The sequence below is a fragment of the Motacilla alba genome, chromosome 1A, assembly GCF_015832195.1.
Source record: "Motacilla alba alba isolate MOTALB_02 chromosome 1A, Motacilla_alba_V1.0_pri, whole genome shotgun sequence".
NCBI classification, from domain to species: domain Eukaryota; kingdom Metazoa; phylum Chordata; class Aves; order Passeriformes; family Motacillidae; genus Motacilla; species Motacilla alba.
Genome location: NC_052031.1, coordinates 6129257 through 6146898, shown reverse-complemented (window position 1 = coordinate 6146898; position 17642 = coordinate 6129257). Strand labels below are relative to the sequence as shown.

The following is a 17642-nucleotide window of genomic DNA, read 5'->3' as shown; positions in this document are numbered from 1 at the left end:
TTATGTCTGATGTAGCTTTCTCTGGCTCACTTCCTCCATGGCTTCTCTCACTGAATTAAGGAGCTCCTTGTTCCCTTCAGAGCACAGAGGGAAGGGACTTGTTTAATATTTTCTCTCTGACAAAGCCCTTAAAATGCTCAGCCAGAAGAGATGGGTGTTCAGGAGATCTTGCTGATTTTGGGTGTCAGTGATTGGCACTGTTTTTACCAATATCAGGGCTGTTTTGCATAAAGAAGGCCAAGGATTTTTCTTTCTTTCTCTGGAGACAGGGGCCTATGTGCTAAGCACACTTCTGACTGGGGAGCTGGGCTTTTTCACACCTTGGAGAAGGGAGGCTGTGACAGCTGTAGATAAAAACTATCCTTGAGGGTTCTCTTCTGACCCAGCCTCAAAAAGAAGAAAAGGCATTTGGTATTTTCTGGATTGCCTGGAACATGGTGAAGGATGCCCACGCCATGGCTGGTGCTTGAAGAGCACTCTCACCTAAGTCTGTGTGACTTCACATATTCTCCTGGAGTCAAATCCAATGTAAATTCAACCATCTCTTCCTTAATTCGTGGATGATATTAAGACCATTATGTGAAAAATTTTCTTGGTATACACCACTGATTCCCAAAATTCTTCGATGCAAATTCTCTCCTTGTCTGTTATTTAAAACAGCAGCTAAATTCTATAAATGCTCACAAGATACGGATAGAATTTCTAGCTTTGCTGTAATTTTTTTCCTGTAGGACTACATGAATAATGCAATGCTCAATAAACAATATTTATATATGGATAGATTTTTATAGTGTCTGACTTTAATAAACAGAAGTGCTTACCAGTGAAAGTTCCATATTAAAAATATGTTGCTGAAAATAGTTTATTAATCCAGTGTTTTGTAAACAAGACAACCAGGCCTTTTCAAGGTGTGAAGCCCCTCAGGTCTCTTCTTGAGACATTTTCTCACCTGTGTTTTAATAGAAGGGTCCTGAAAGGGGTGTGCAGGGGGCTCCTAGGTTGGGTTTTTATGACTGCAAAGTCTATTAAACTTTCATCAGCTGAAGGCCTTAAATCAAAGTCAGAGGTTTTGTACCTTAATTTTAAAGCAATATTGGCAAATTTGAAATCTGTCTGTGTCCTTGTGATTAACACCACCTTTAAACTGCAGTTCTTCTAGTTTTCCCTACCTTTTTTGTATTTGGGGAGAACTGGTGAAGTTTGAATCTTGCATCTGCCATAAATTTTAAAATGTTTATCTGATATTTATCTTTGAAGTTATTAAATTTATTATTAGTATCTTTTATTCAATGATCTATTTTACACAGTCATCAGTCATAGTGCAGAAATGTATACTACCTCAGTAATCTCTTAAATAATATCTGTTATCTCCTGTTAATGAGCCTTCTGGCAGCCAAAGCAATAGAAATATGTAAATCAGCTTGACTTTCCTGTTTCTGATGGTGTCTTTCTTTTGGTTGTGTTTTGTTTCAGAGGAATTTTGGATTTTTCTCTTGTACTTCAGGAATACACAAGTAGCTATTTCAGACATTGCACTTCATGCTTTAATAAACTAAACTATTTTTTTCTGCCTTGTTAGTGTGATGCAACTACTTTACAATACTATGAACTAAAACAATATGTGGAGTTATACTAATACAGTCGGTATATATCCTTAGCAGTTTTAGACTTTGGCTTTGCATCATTTAAAAATCTTTACTGTTTAAAACTTGCATGATCTTTAAACACATGGTCCAAATAATTGTGTTGGTCATTGTTCACATTGCCGTTTAAAACTGACTTTTCAAGGAAGTATATTTTCTGGAAGAAATGTGGAATTAGGAATGTGAAGCAGTGGTTAACTTTAGAAATTTCTTTTTTGTAAGGGCATCTTACAGATGTGCAGCTGATCACCTGTATCTTCTGGCTAATAACCAAACCTGTTAGGATTTCTGTTGTTTATCTGAATGCAGATGTTTATAAAATAAGTTTTCCTTATTGTCAGTACCATAAAAGTGACACAGCTGCCAGAGAGGCAAACAGTGCTTTTAGTTCTCCCTTCAAGTTGTCCAGCACTATTTCATTTAGCAACTCCTTTGCCAGTGATGGCATATAAAGGAAGGAGGAGCAGAGGTTGACTTTCAGACAGCAGCTAGAGCTTCTAGTGCAGGCACTCAAGTTTCTTTAAAATTCTCTTGGTCTTGTAAACTGAAGAAGACGAGATGTCACTGGTCGAAAATAAACACAAAATTTCAAGTTGTCATTTTAAGAGGTTTTTTTTTTATGACCATTACCATCCTTGAAAATTGTGTTAGAACAGTCAAAGTGCATGTATTCTGTTGCTGAAATTAAGGACTAGACTGTTATTCACCAGAGAGAGCACTTAAAGCACTTTACTCCAATTATATGTCTGCTACTCGATGCACGAGGCTGTTAGTGCCTCCTGAAGCAATTATCTGTAAAAGTCTTGTAGTGGAGATCGACTTCCACTGGGTGGTGGCCAAGGCTTGTTTGAGCAGGACGAAGTAAAGAGAGACAAACTTTCTTTACTATGGCTTGTCTTATCTTTTGGGGAGCAGTCAGATCTGCTCCTATTTGCTTTGCTCCTTTTCACGTCAGGAGATATGTTTGCCAACAACAAGCAAGCACCTGATTGTTCTTGTTTTGCTTAAGTTGTCTCCCTCTACTTCCATTGCTCTCCTTTCTCACCCATTTTTTACCACATTTCCTTTATTGTTTGATTATTTTATGTGATATTGCATAGAAGCCAACTAAATCACTACATTTCTTTTAAAGGAAAAATAAAAAAATCTATAGTTCCTGCTCTGTAAACTCTGATACAAGCTATTATAGTGCTTGTTTTTGGGAAAAGCCAGTGACAGAACTGTCTAGAAATCTACTCTGTTGAAGGAAGGAAGGAGAGAAGGATGAAAGTAGAGACATCCATATCTCACAGGAATACTGGCAACTTGGGAAAAATCTCATTGCCCAGATTGCTTCAGAGAACAAAGGGACATTTTGATTATTGTACAGGTCAAGACAGTCACAGCTGAACTAGACAGCTTTGTCTTAACTTCTGGTTTTAAATGCTTTCAATTCTTGTATGTAAACATCACAGATTGTATAGAAAAGCACTTGTCCCAAAAGTACTTCTTACAGTACTTTTTCTTACAGAATTTGGCAGTGTCTCCATTTTTCAGTCAGACAGATATGTCCAGACAGTGAATTAACTCGGATCTTGGATCAGCAACACAAACAGATACTCAACTGAATTTCCTTTAAAACATCCAACTAAAATTTCTTCCTGCTCAAATCTGAGGAGTTTGAACAGTGAGTGCAGTTGAAGCACTACAGGAGATGGTTGAGAGCTGTGTGTGAGGCTTTAGGCAGATTTGGAGTGGAAAAATGTTAGATAAAAGAAATGGGGCTTGAAGGAATTGGTGCTTTTGCATGCTTGTCTGGCGAGCTGTTTGTGTACCTCTTCAGGTAGAGATGTTTGTTGTGATTTGGTTTCTTTTGTTTGCTTTTGCATTATGGTTTCTTATCCTCAGCTTTTGCTTTTATTACCTTCTTTCTTTCTTTCTTGCTAGCATGCAGCATCATGGGTTTGTTGCTGTTATTGCTGATAGTGGACTGCCTAAAGCATTCCCAAACACAGCTGGCATGCTCTTTGTGCATTTGAGGAGTGTCCCATTGTGGTCATCTGCATGGTGGTAATTTGGTTATCCTCTACTTGTTTAGTTTGTGAACTTTTTTGGAACTTCAGGAGTTTTTATTTGTTTGGGGTTTTTTTTGTTTTGTTTTGGTTTTTTTTGAATTCTTGTTTCACTGGAAGTGGCAACTCTGTGTGTGTATAGGTAGTTACGTATGATCTGTACACTTCAATTAGAATTAAGCAGCCATTTTGCAGTTTCAAAAGATTTCCTTTAGAAGGGGATTGGTTTGCAAGATGTCTTTTTGCTGCAACATCATAGATCTTTACACAATTCCGTTCCTCTCAGTGCTTTTTATGGCTGGATGTAATCAGTGCTGGAGCACCGTTGAACAAGGCTGCTCTGGTAGCCTTGATTCCTGAGTTGGTACCTCCAGCAGTGTGGCCTTGATCAGTTCCACACGCAGATGTGGGTGACTGAGCAACCAGTGCCCCTTGTTGGCATCCAAGGTCAACTTCAACCAAGTTTTGTGGAAGTCCTGTGGCTGAGGTTTAACGTGTATTTCTTCTTTTCCCCACCGAGCCTTCTTCCACACGTTCTCATTGTTCTGTATTTTGTTTTCCCTGACTGCACTGAGCTCTGGTGTTACCAGCCTATAAACACAGTTTTGTGCTGTTAAAATGCAGAGGTTTTCTTCTAAATGAATTCTCCTGCAATGCTATCCTTGTTACTCAGGATGTGAATTAATGTTGAGTTCTAACAATTCCACTACAGACATGGCAAGATTTCTCTGGTAGTCATGTTCCAGCTGTGATTCTTGTTACAGGATACATCATGTAGACCATGCAGCCCACATACACCTGGTTGTAGACTGTTCCTTTACCCTGCAATGAGAAGGAAAGGTGACACAAAGCAGCCTCGATAGAATTCAATAAAAATGTCTGCAGTATTCTCACTTGGGTTTATTAGAGCTTAATGGTAATTAGGAAACCTTAAGTGTGTGAAATTAAAAAGCAAAACCTCACACAAACCCCACCTTTATAGTGCAACCTAGTATATTTAAAGGATCTCCTACTGCTCTGTAGACATTTCTTAGAGTAAAAGCTGGGAGAAAATAAATCAGTTCATGCTTTTGATGACCCTGGGCAAATAAAGGAAGCATTGCAGCTACCAGAGGAACTGGTCTTCAGGTTTTTATATATATGACTAGAATATTTTAACTTAAAGTATGGAAGAAAGTAAAAACTTTTTCTAAAACATGTCTTCTATACAAGGACAGAAATTAAATAATTTAGCAATGCTGCAGAGCCATTTTCTTGTGCTATTCCATAACTACTTTTGATCTCCTGGAGGCTGTAAATGGATTAGCAGCCCATAAGGATTAGTTCTCTATGATTTAGATGGCAGGTTTTTGGTATGTATTTTGTATGTACCAAAGTATTGTTTCTTAATGCAGACTTCATGCTATTTTTACATTCAAGATTAGTAAGACTGAAAGCACTGCAATCTATGGTTTAAGTAGCAGGAATATTTATTATGTCCAAAATTCACTTTTATTTAGGAGACAAGATCTTCAGCTTTGCCTGACTGTGTATTTGAGGATGCAGATGGAATGAAATCATACAAATGCCTCTTGTCAAACAGCAGCAAGTTCAGAAAGTGAACCCCTATTCATAAAGACTAAAGGACAATTTTGGAGAGGCTATTGCAGCAGCCAGCATATTGCAGAGCTGTTAAATCACCTCTCTTACAGCATCCATGCAGCTCCTTCCTTTGTCCCCTCATCTGTTCTCCAGTGGTGGAACACTCCCTTGCTGGGGGGTGCACGTCTGAGAGTCCTGTTCCAGATTTTATTTGGGAATAGTGGGGGCCCATGTGGAAAGAGACCCAACATGAGACTTGGAATTCCAGGAGCCACTCCCTGGAGCCTAGAGCTGAGGTCTGGCCCCACCATGTGTGTGGTATGTGAAGTCAGGTTTCTCAAGTTATTTCTGAAGCAAAGGGTAGGTTTTAGGTTTACATATGACCTTTGGCCCTTACAAAGAAAAATCAAGAAAACACTAGTTTAATTATTTGGCAAATCTAGGCTGTTTCTATTAAGTGCATTTATTTAGTTATCTGGTGATGGCACCATTGTGTTCTTCTCTGCTGTCCTCCTGCAATGGCCTGGCTGGCTCAAACTCAGAGTTTTCCTTTTGTTTATATAGCTACTGATCCATGCTGGTCGTTTGTTACACTGTTCTAACAAATAACAGTCACCTTGGCTGCTGGCTTTCCTCAGTGTATCTGTATCAGGAACCACTCATCAAAGACTGAGCTCCTGCTCATGCCTGTGTAAATGAACATAGCTCACTTGTAACCACAGCCCTTGTCAGGGAGAGACAGTTGTGTGTATTCACTCCTGTGAACCCTTAGAGACAAACAAAAAGAATTGAAATTGCAAATAGCTAGAAAGTGAGGTGCTAACTCTCTGATCTCTGATGGGAAGAGATTCTACAGTCCTTGCCTTAGGAAGAAGCAGGGATTGGACAAAATTATTTTACCAGCAGCCATTTTATATAATTTATTTCGCATAGCATTTAAGCAAGGGTAGCCATTTCTTTTTTCCTCCTTACAACAAAGCTTCTGTTTATAAATAGATACACAGTGAATAGGACTTGTTTGGTAATGCTGACTTTAAAACTTTTGTATTTTTTTAAATGCTGAGCATCAAATGAATTAAATCTAGATTAATACATTTAATGAGAAGTGCATGACCTTTTCTTCTTATAATGGGAAAGTAATGGATTACACAATTAAATAAGTTATATGCAAGTGGATATGATAAAATACTTTAGCTGTGATTATGGAGGGCGTTGACTGCTAAGGAAAAGGATTACAGTAGAAAATTTGATATGAATTGTTCTGTGAGCAGCACTGAGCCATGAAACACTTCTTCATTGTTTCTGTATGTCACTGTGGGTTGCTCTGAGTCCCCACACTGTTGATGTTTGCCACTGACTGTTGCAATGTGTAGAGCTCCACTCTGGGAGAACTTTCCATTCGTGTCCTTGTTCTGCAAATGATGTCCTTGTGTCCTGCAAAACCCATCCGTGGAACACTCAATTGAAACCATGACGTAGCCAGCATTGGTGTCAGCTGCTTCAGTTGTTCTGTATTGATAAAAAGCTGAACTGAAAAAAACATTCTGTGTATAGAGCCTTTTACTGGAGCTTTTTCATACTGAAGATGAAATTTCTAGGCAGGAAAGGGTTTAGGGAGAACAAAATGTAGATGTTAATGAGGAGCTCCACCCAAAAACTGGAGTGAGAGACAATTCAAAGATGTCATCTGGGAGCTTTGTGCATGTGAGGGAGGAGCTGGTGGTGTGGCTTGCTAGAGGTGAACATTAAAGGATGAATGAATGGAAAACAATCAAATGGGAGAGTGATATTGGGGAAGGATTTTTAAAGTGGACAAAGTAGTTTGCTTATTGTAACAATGTGAGGAGGGTTCCATACAGAATTACCAACATGCCATCTAGGAAAATGGGTTTTTTTCAGCAGTGTCGTGAGAGAGCAAAAGCTTGGTGAGATTGCATCAGCTGTAGGAAGGAATAACTGGTTGGGAGGAGAGGCTGAAGAAAATCTGTATTTGATGTCAGTGTACAGGAGAACCTTTGAGGTGTTCAGCAGAATGGTGACCCAGAGGGAGGCCCAGTTAATTTCTTGCTATTTGTGCTTGCATGACAAACAGATCAAAGAAGGCCTCTGCACAAATGTGAATTTATGTTATTCCTGTTCTTGTTTTAGGTAAAGAAGATGAATTTCCAAAGAAGCCATTGGGGCAGATTCCATCAGGACCTCTGCCTTCTGTGCTTAACTCCACTCCAATGCTTAATGGACAGAACAGCACTGGTACACAAGCAGCAAAACAAAGGACAGAGAGAAGACCATCCACAGAAGAAGAACCAGAAAGTTCACCAAATGACCGAAAAAGAATTAATTCTGTGGAAAAGAAACCTTCCTTAAAACAGCAAAAGATTCGACCAGTAGAGACACAAAACAGTTTGCCTAAGAATGAGGTGGATACCAGAAAAAAGCCTCAGCCAGCAGAGCAAGACAACTCAAGTCTGTACAATAATGCAGCTGCTAATCAGAATTCTAATGCTACTTCCAACACAAGAAGGGAATTTGTACCTAAGTGGAATAAACCATCTGATATCAAAATAATGGAAAAGACAATGAAACTCACTGCAGAGGTGAAAGGGAGGCCAGTAAACCATTCTGGTTTGGGCCCACCACCAAGTCCTGGAGAAATGCAGCCTTTGAATGTAAAGCAAAAGGTGAGGGTTTTGGATGCTGATGAAGGTAAGCGAGGGTCTAATGCATCTCAGTATGACAATGTTTCAGAGGATGAAACTGAGAACGAGAATGTTGTTGAAGAGATGCTTGAGAGAGCTCATCCACAAAGTCCTAGGCATGTAGCATTTTCTAACAGTCCAAGAAAGCAAATAGAAAAAACACCAGCTCCATTAAAAATACCCAATAATTACACCTTCACTTCACAACCCAGATCTCCAAAATATGCATCTCAGCCTGATGGTCCATCTCATGGACTGAATGTAAAACAGCCACTGCCAGGTTATAGTAATCCCCCTACTTACTATGGGAATTCTCCAAAGCATGTTTCCAGTATAGGCAATACAAGTTCTGCGCCTCTGCATTACCATGGGAATCGACCCAACCCCTCTGTAAGGCCATACGCTCCTTTCATGTCAGTGGATTATTCCCCAAATAAACTGCAAATGAATTCCTATCCTGCCAGTCGCCCAAATGCTCTTCCACCAGCCCCTGCTCAGACAGAAGTCGCTCCTGTTGATGCATACACCAGCAACTCGAGGTCCTCCCCAGGTGTCAAGTTCATAATCCCTCCAGCAGATTATTTACCAGAGGAGAGAAAGTGGCTGGACGCTGCCTACGTCTACAGACACGAACCCTACAGGCAGCCCTGGAGCCAAGACCTTAACAAAGGCCACTTGGATAATTTCCAGAAATACCAGCATTTTCAGCCAACACCTTTACAAGACCGCAGTCTTCCTGCTGTTTCTGTGGATAGTCCAGTGAGATACAGGACTTCCCCAACCTTGGAAGAGAATGGTTCCCCACAGTACCAGTATGCAAGCACGTCAGCTCAAGCCCAGCACTATCGGAACAGAGCTGATGGATTGTCTGTGCATGAGTCTGTGCTTCTCTGAGAATCTGGGTGTGCTTAGTAAAATGGCAAGAACCAAAACCAGTTGAACAGTACTGTGTTAGTAGTAGTCCTCTGCAGTTCTCTGAAATGTGGATGGTTCGTGTGAGTTCAAAAATAACAACACTTTTTCAGAGATGTTTCAGACTTTGGTTGAAAGCTGGTGGAGTTCTTGGACTTGCGTGGAAGCTACTGGAAGTGATCTAATGCACATAGACATAGCAATAAGCTCATATGCATCATGTGGTTCATGCTGTCATCGCTCCTTACATTTTAAATAACTTGTGTTACAATCCTTCTGCCTCAAACCTGTAACACACTGAAAAGTTTTGACTGACATTGTTAATGCACTGTACAGATGTGTGCGTGTGTGCCTGTGTGAGTGTGCACTTACAGTACACAAACTCATATGGAAAAGAGCTAAAGAGTTTAAATTTAAATGCATTTAACTTTGGGCAAAGCTTGTGAAGTACTTTTATTTCATATTAATTTTTCTTTGTAATTTATTTGAGAAGCCATTCGTTTTGAATGGGAATTTCTGTCATTTTTATACAGCTGCCTCAGCATCCCAGTATCTGTTCTGGGCAGGAGAGATGCTTTGGGATTATTAATTTAATCATATGTGAGAGTTAATTTCCTCTCCTTTGACTACTGTTTGTCATTTTCCTCAGCAGGAAGGAGCAGGCAGGAAAAAGCAGATAGCCAAAAATGTCTCTCTAATCTGGCTAAGAAATGGTGCTTAAATTCAGGGCAGTGTTTAGGAGTTTTTTAAGTGCATCACAAATGGAGAATTTGTACCTTCTCACCCAAATCTACCTTCAGAATGTCGTTCTGTATGCAAAAGACTGGACCACAGTGAGACTAATGCCAGATACAGAAATGGTGCTGCACCCTTCACTTTTTGCCATGCTGTGCTGTCAGACTCAAACTGGTTGCAGGGCCAAATCTCACAGGTGTCAGAGGATTGATTGCACAGCTCGTTGACACCTCTGTGAAGTGCACACAGGAGTTTGAGCTTTGCTCCAAGCTTGACATTCCCTGAGCTGTGTGAGTATGCAGTGTCCCCTGTCGAGTGGATTTTGTTGTGTTTTGCCCTTTTCCCCCCAAATTGCTGGTGTGTTCCTGTCTGTGGTGGGGCATGTGCTGCTGTGCTGTCGGGCTCACACTGCATGGTGTTCTACACTAAAATGACCCTGACTGTTGTTAACAGGAACCTTAAACTCCTGCTGATACAAGTAATTCTGATTAGTCTTTGCAGCCTTTGTGTTTTCCTTTCTGTTTTGACTGTGAATTGGGGTGGAATGAAAAGCAGGTGAAGTGGCACATGGAGGATGGAGTCCTGCGAGCTGCAGGACGCGCTGACCTCTCCCCAGGAGCTGAGGCAGAGGAGGGGCTCGCCAGGAGAGGTCCTTGGAGTGCTGAACAGAGAGATCTCTCTAATACTGAAGTGCTAAACATTGGTATCAACACCAGTTTGGAAGGTTGTCCTGTTCCCTTTTGTTTTGTAAGGTTTGTTAACTGAAGACATAGAAATGGATTTTTTTTTTTTTTTCTTTAAAGAATGAGCTTTAGTGCCTATTATTGCTGCAGGTTGGCTCTGTAAGTTTTAAGGTACAGAAGTAAAACAATTTTTACAAATGGAAGTAACATTTACTTAGTATGTTTCAAAACTTTTTTTTGTGTATATAACGTGTCTGATGTAATTTTTAATAACTGGGCAATTTTATATTTTAAAAATTGCAAACTGCAGCGAAGTAACTGTAGCCAAGCACTACACTGAAATCCTAAACTAAAATTGTGAAGATAAATATGACTTGGGCTTACTTTAGTTCTGATTGCTTACAGCAGCTTAGAAATGTATGTATATAATATTGTGGCTAAGTGTAATAATCTCAGTGTTTAATGATGGTTCTGTAATTCATAACGAAGCTGTACAATTTATTTGTGCAAACAACTCGAGACTCCAAAATATGTATCAGCATTAGTAAATACTGTAGATTTTTATATATAAAATATATACACACTATTTTCTTATTTCATCTGCAACAGTTTTATAACTGTGTACCCGATTTTGATGTGACTGTATTTTTAACATGTTAAAATAATAATAATTAAGCTTATGTTGTTTTGTCTTTCTTCTTAATTATTTGATTAGCTCCAAACTGGACTTGAGCTATTCTCAGCACAAATAATTGCTTTTCATAAATGAATCATGTGTATATATATGATGTATCCTATTTAATTTGTACATGTTTATTTTTAGACTAAGCAATGTGGATAAAATCTATATAGTCCTTTTGCATTATTGCAGAAGTGGCAAGATTATTGATTACAGTTTATTACACTAGTAAACCTTAGCCTGTCATTTGCAAAACCTAGGAGCATAAACTGTGATCATTATTTTCTGGTTTTGTTCTAATAATCTCACCCAATACCACTTTAAAAGAGAATTGTTGGCATAAGGAATTTGCAAAGTTGCATTGATCAAAGTGCAAAATAATAGTCTGACTGTGGCTTACATGTTTGGAGGATGCTACTGAGTTTTTTTTTTTTAAAGAAAAGCAACCCAGCCTTGTGTCATCTGACTGTAGTGCAGAACACATTTTTATTTTCATTTAACTGGACAAACCAGACTCAAGGTACAGGCAGATTTGAGTCTCATTCATACCAGTAACAAAACCCTTGGTGCTGCAGAGTGCAGGGAGGCACAGCTGTGCCAGTGCCTTGCTGGTGGAGGGGCTCATCTCAGTGTCATGGATTAGATATCCTCACAAGAGCTTTGCTGTCACTGTTTTCTTTGGTCTGAAAACAGTGGAGTGGTAAGTATCAACATAAAAGATTTGAGACCTTTGCTTTCTTCCTATGGTTTAATAATTTTCCAAGATCTCTGCTTTGAGCTGTACAAATGGTAAGTTTCTTGTCCAAGTTAGTTGTCATGGCTTTCCTTGTGGTTGGTGAGACAAATTCAGCGTAGGGATTTGGAGAATTAACACAGAGGAACACAGAAGACAAAGTAAGGAGACGTGTCTAACTTCTCTATGGCAAAAATTTAGTGAAATTAAACTAATTAGGATTTAAAGGGAAAAGAAAGGGCCTTGAGTATATGCTGGTGTTGTTTTTCCTTTCACTTGGATGCTCTGCTAGATTAGAGCTAATGGCTTCAGCGTGGTACTGAAGCATTTAGTCTTGTGCAGTACAAATCGTTGTGGCCATGCAAGAAGGACAGGGAGGATGATATCACTGGTACTCTCAACCCTTTTGGTGAGTGGGGTGTGATGGCAAGATCCAGGTTGCTTACCTGTATAACCAAGTTGTTATGCACTGCAAGTGAAGACAGAAGCCACCCCTGCTCCTCCTTCCAGGGGAAGATTCTGGCATCAGATTTGGTGATCAATCTGAATCTGAACATCCATTTCCTGGGCAGCTGAGGAAGAGAATCTGACCTCAGGAGAATTCTTTCCCCTTCCCCAGATCCGTCTGTGGCCAGTCTGTAATGCTTTAGGGAACACAGCACAGAGGAAAGAGAAAACCTGTTTAGCCAGAAGTCTGTTAAGGAGAGTATTCCCTCCTACACCTGCTGATCACTACCTAAAGCCTTAAAGCATGATATTGTTTGCAATTGTTTCAAAATTACCAGACTGAACTGGACAATCCTGTTTTTCTCATGGCCAAGGTGTGTAAATGCCAGTTACCTCTGTAGTATCTGTCAGCAGGATGAGTCCCTTTTTGTAAAACTGTTCTGTACTTTCAAGGCAAAAAGCTAGAGAGTTTTAGAAATCATGGAGGATGCAGAACAGAAGTACCTTATTGCTAGTCAAAGATACAACACTGTAATAAACCACTGAATAATTCCAAAATTAGATGCAAACAGTAAACAACATTGAAATGTCAAAAGACAGAACAGCCTTCAGTGTGGGGAAGCAAATCCAAAGCTTCCCTGAGGTACATAGACATTTTCCAGGGAGATTCTACTCAAGAATCCTATCCTGAATTTCACATCATCCTCAATATGACTTTGAAATGGACTTGCAAATTGCAGACTTTTTTTTTAATCTCCCCCTTGGGTGGCATTACACTGCATGCACAAAGAAGAATACTATTTAAAATATGCCATCAAACGCCCACCGTTTCACTTCCAGCAGAGAACATTCCACTTTCAATACTTCAGTGAGAGGAAAATATAATCTTTTTTTGTAGTCCTTTAAATACTGCATTTTTGTAAAGTTCTGTAAATGTAGCATAGTTACAGTTTAACAGCTACTTTACCAAGTATAGTTCAGATGCTTGCTTAGAGATCCTCTAAAGAGGATCTTTAGATGGCATGAAGCTACTGCATAATTTGCTGCAGTTTCTTTTTTTCTTTTGGGCAATATTAAGACAGTCCAAATGCTTTTAGTGGCAGAGTTGCAATGAGGAGATGACTAGGCCAACAATTGAAATTGGAAATATAATTGCAGTCATTTTGGAATAGCCTTTAAATGGTTGCCAAATCCTGGGAAAGACACCGTTTTCTGGGTTCTTTGTGCCAAGAGAACTTCTTACTGCAGCAGGGAACACGTAGGTTCCTCTCCTGAGTGATTTGATTCTCCCTGCTCACACCAACTGCTTTTCTTTCTGCTTATGGAGTTAATATGTTAGTAGAAAATCAATGGAACTTTTAGAATGAATGATGAGAAAACAAAGCTATCTTGTTCTGACTTTTCTTTCTTCCTTTTTTTGTTTGTTTGTTTTACTGATTTTATTGTCAGCCTTGTCAAGGTGAGCTGTGTGTGATGTGATTCTTCTGTCTTCTTTCTCTGGTAATGTGCCAACGTGTTTTTCAGAGGCTTTGTGATGCCTTTTTGCTGCTGTTTCTGCTGTATATCAGAGGTTATTGTGTTATTGTTTGCCTCTTCAGCTCTTCCTTTCTAGATTGTGGGCAAATTAAGGGAACAAAAATTATACTCAGTATTGCAGTTGGTCAGAAATTCTCCAAGAAGGGTAATTCCTGACAGAAAGCAATTTAATCTGGCAGTTGGTGAAGGACATTGAACAAGTCTTTGGAATCCAAAGTCTAAGGTTGCTTCTGCTTGGGGTTAAGCACCAAAAACCATATTACACACATCCCACAGAGGAATTTTTTAAAAAAATGCTGTGTCCTGCCACTGAAACATGCCAGCTTGGAGCTACAGCTGCCCTGCCAGTCTGATATGTTTGATTTGGTTAAGTGAATAACCCGTTTCCTGGTAATGCATTGGTTTTGTCAGATTTTTCTACTGGAAATGAGGTAAAGAATTGAAGCCTGGCCTGGGAACTGGGGTGCCTGAGCTCCTCCATTTAATTAGGAGGACTGAAGTTGGCTTTTGGTTCAAACCATCCACTTCAGTTATTGAATTTGTAAGTTCAGGAGTATCTTTAGAATAATTTGTGGTATTGTCCCTCAGGACTTGGGTTTTTTTCAATAACAGAAGGTCTGTTAGATTACTTTGTCTAATCTGTGCCTTCTTTTTAAACTTCTCTGTTCCCGTATTTCCCCAAAGAGAGCTCAGATCTGGGAATGACTCCATAGGTAGTAAATTGATCTTAGTGGTTGATGGTAGATCTCCAGTGCTACCATCAGGTGGGTTGGATGGTGTTTTCAGGCACTTAGCACTCAGCATGAAAGCTGGGGTTTTGCCATACAGGTAAGTGGAAAAGCTTTACTGGTGCAAGGCTCCCCTTGAACCCAGCAGCGATGTGTGTTTATAGTGAAACTCACAGCTTTGAAGCAGAAGGGCTGGCTCGCAAACCTGGTGATGCTTAACTGCCTTAACCTTTGGGAGTGGAGTTTTTGTAGAGTTTTTAGTAGAGTTATTGTGGTGGTAGAGCTTATTCCTAGCAACATTTGGGTTTTGTTCCTCTTAAATTTCACAGGGATTATCAAGTCCAGCTCCTGGCCCTGCACAGGACACCCCAAGAGTCACACCCTGTGCCTGAGAGCATTGTCCAAACACTTCTTGAACTCTGTCAGGCTGATGCTGTGACCACTGCCCTGGGGAGCCTCTTCCAGTGCCCAAACACCCTCTGGGTGAAGAACCTCTTCTAGTATCCAACCTAACCTCCCCTGACACAACTTCAGGCCCTTCATTCCCTGTCACTGTCACAGAGCAGAGATCAATGCCTGCCCCTCCTCTTCCCCTCATGAGGAAGTTGTAACTGCAATGAAGTCTCTCCTCAGTCTCCTCCATGCTGAATGGACCAAATGCCCTCAGCCACTCCTCATATGGCCTCCAGACCCTTGTTGCTCTCTTTGGACACTCTCTAATAGTTTACTATCTCCCTTACATTGTGTTGCCCAAATCTGCACACAGCACTCAAGGTCAGCAGTATCCTGGCTGAAACACATCATGGAGAAGCCGTGCTCTCAGAGGAGGAGGAGTTGGGTCCTCCTGGAAGTCAGCAGTTTCAAATTCCTGGACACAAGCCCCACGAAGGTAACCTAGAACAAATTAAAGTGGTTTTAAAACAGTCCTTTTGGCCTCAGTGTTCCTTAGAGACAGCTCAACCGATCAACCTTTCAGTCTCCAAAGAAAGTGACTGTGTTTGAAGATGTTTCTTTGATGCCATTTGTTTGGACTTTATGTCTGGAACTCCTGAAACCCTTCAGAGTGCTCTCTTTTTTTGTTACCCAAGTTTTCCTGTGTCAGGTTTTTTTCCATCTGAGTTTTTTCAATTCCAGTAGAGATGTCCACCTGTTTGCTTCTCCAGCGAATGAGTTTTCTTTCAATTCTTGTGTCAGCCTGTCATGAGCTTCATGCTTGGTGTCAATTCATTGCATTCTCCAGTCCATCTCAAGGTCTCTCTTCAATTTGCAGTGCTGTCACTTTGCTTTGCAGAAAACACTGAAAAAAGGACAAAGTACACGATTTGGAGATCATAAAACAGAAATTATGAGTGTAAAATCCAATCATAAGCATTTTAGAAAGGTCTGTCTGGTGGTTGTGCTGTGAGCAGCACTGCATCATCATAAGTGAGAGAAGTGCTTATCTATTACCTTGTTAATTGGAAGGGCTGGGATGATCAGTGGCTTTGCTGAGCTCTTTTCCCCAGTGATACCTCGTGTGGGAGGTTGTGTCCATGATTTGACAATTTGATGCTGGTCAGCACAAAGGAGCAAGTCAGCCTTTGCTGGATGGCTGAGCACAGAATTCTCTGTAAATATTTCATCACATATAGTGAATAAAGAAGGAATAGTCTCTCCTTGCCATAGAATGAGTACTCTCACAGCTCCAGAAAGTAATTTGCAGCTGCTGGAGTTGTACAGAGCTGTACCCCAACTTTTGTGATGCTGTTCATTGTGATTTTGCTGTGGAATGTGTAGAAGGGCAGCACTTACCTCTGGTGTGCTTGGTGACGTGCAGCTGTGCATCCAGGTGGGCAGTGTCCATCCTGCCTGCTCCCATTGCTTTCCTGGTGGGCTCAGTTTCTCTTGGGCACACCAAGTCTGACAGGGGAAGAAATCAGCCCTTTGTCTGCTCTAAGTATTCATGGCTCTTCCTGGGTGCTGGCTGTGGGGTTTATTTATTTTGTGACTAAGCTTTAGAATATATTCAGTTTCCACATCTCCTGGTCTTCCCTGCTCTGTCCAAATTTTGCCAAATGCTAAAGGAGAGGGGAAAATAATGAATTCTGGAGTTAAGCATCTGTGGACTTGACCCGCTGGAAATTGTGCAGCTCTGTCTGCTCCCCACAGAGAAAAGTTCTGGTAGCCCAACTTCAGAAAGGAACAAAATAGTTTTGCTCTTTAAATGCCATTATAAAACCCCACGATTTCAGTGACTGGGTGGGGTGTCACGCTGGGCACACATTTATCATTGTAAATGTTATGTCTGAAAGGCTTTGAAATGCTTTCGGAACGTGTGATTTTGGGCACATAAGCAGATCACTTTTATTATAACCTTCGTGTTGCACTCAGTAGGGTTGGTCAGGTGATGTTTTTCCCTGTTCCTTTAAGTGGTTTCTTACAGAGGCCTTTGAGTTCCAGAATAATGTTCTGTGCAACCCTGATAATTACTTTCTTATTAACTGGAAGGCCAGACTCCCTTGTCTACCACCCCTTTTAGAAGTGAATCATGTTCTGATATTAAAATGACCCTAAGCTGAGATCTCAAGTTTCCTTTCCAGCTGGACTAATGGGGCTTGTAGGAGGGAAGGAAAACTTCCATGACTGCTAATTATCCTTGGTTTGGATTAATAAAGGAAAATTACTTAACCACCCATCCAAAGATGGAGAGTTAGCTTACCTTTGAAAAGACTTGCCAGCTGCTAACAAGGTAGTTGCACTGGATTTGCCTTTTTTAAAGATACCTTGGGTGTATCCCCTGAGTTCTGTATGCAGAAGGATTCATCCTTGTGTGCACTGTTTGCTGGAAGGGCTCAGCACAATCTTAGCTGGCAAGTTGGCCACCTCAGCAGATGCCTTTGGAGCTAAACCAAGGACTGTGGTTCCATCTATGAGCCTGACCAGGACCTGTGGAGGCCATTGGGGGTTTATAAGTAATTTTAAAGGGGTTTACCTTCAGGAAAGGAAGGTGAGCTGTGTGAACTTCTCTCTTTGCAATTCTTTTCTCTTTAAGCAATACAGAAGGAGTGAATTGCTGTGGGGTTGGAATTGTTTCCAGCCATAAGAGCAAACGGTGCTCAGACAGTGCTGAAGGAGCACTTTCCATGATGGTGTTCCTATAAGGGAATTGCATTTAATTATTTCAAATTATTGAAGCAGGCCAAAGGGTTGTGTCCAACCCTTCAAGTGACTTAGCA

At 40.5% G+C, this 17642-nt stretch overlaps 1 protein-coding gene across 4 annotated transcripts in view; it reads left to right on the top strand.

Annotated features, from left to right (window-relative positions):
• USP6NL (USP6 N-terminal like) overlaps positions 1-10983 on the top strand; it is a 113614-nt gene extending 102631 nt beyond the window's left edge. For all 4 annotated transcript variants that reach the window (XM_038153374.1, XM_038153375.1, XM_038153372.1 and 1 more), the window contains one exon: positions 7424-10983. In XM_038153374.1, coding sequence (XP_038009302.1) covers positions 7424-8868 — 1445 coding nt within the window. In that variant the 3' untranslated portion in view covers positions 8869-10983. The remainder of the gene's footprint in view (positions 1-7423) is intronic.
• Positions 10984-17642: the final 6659 nt, after the last annotated feature.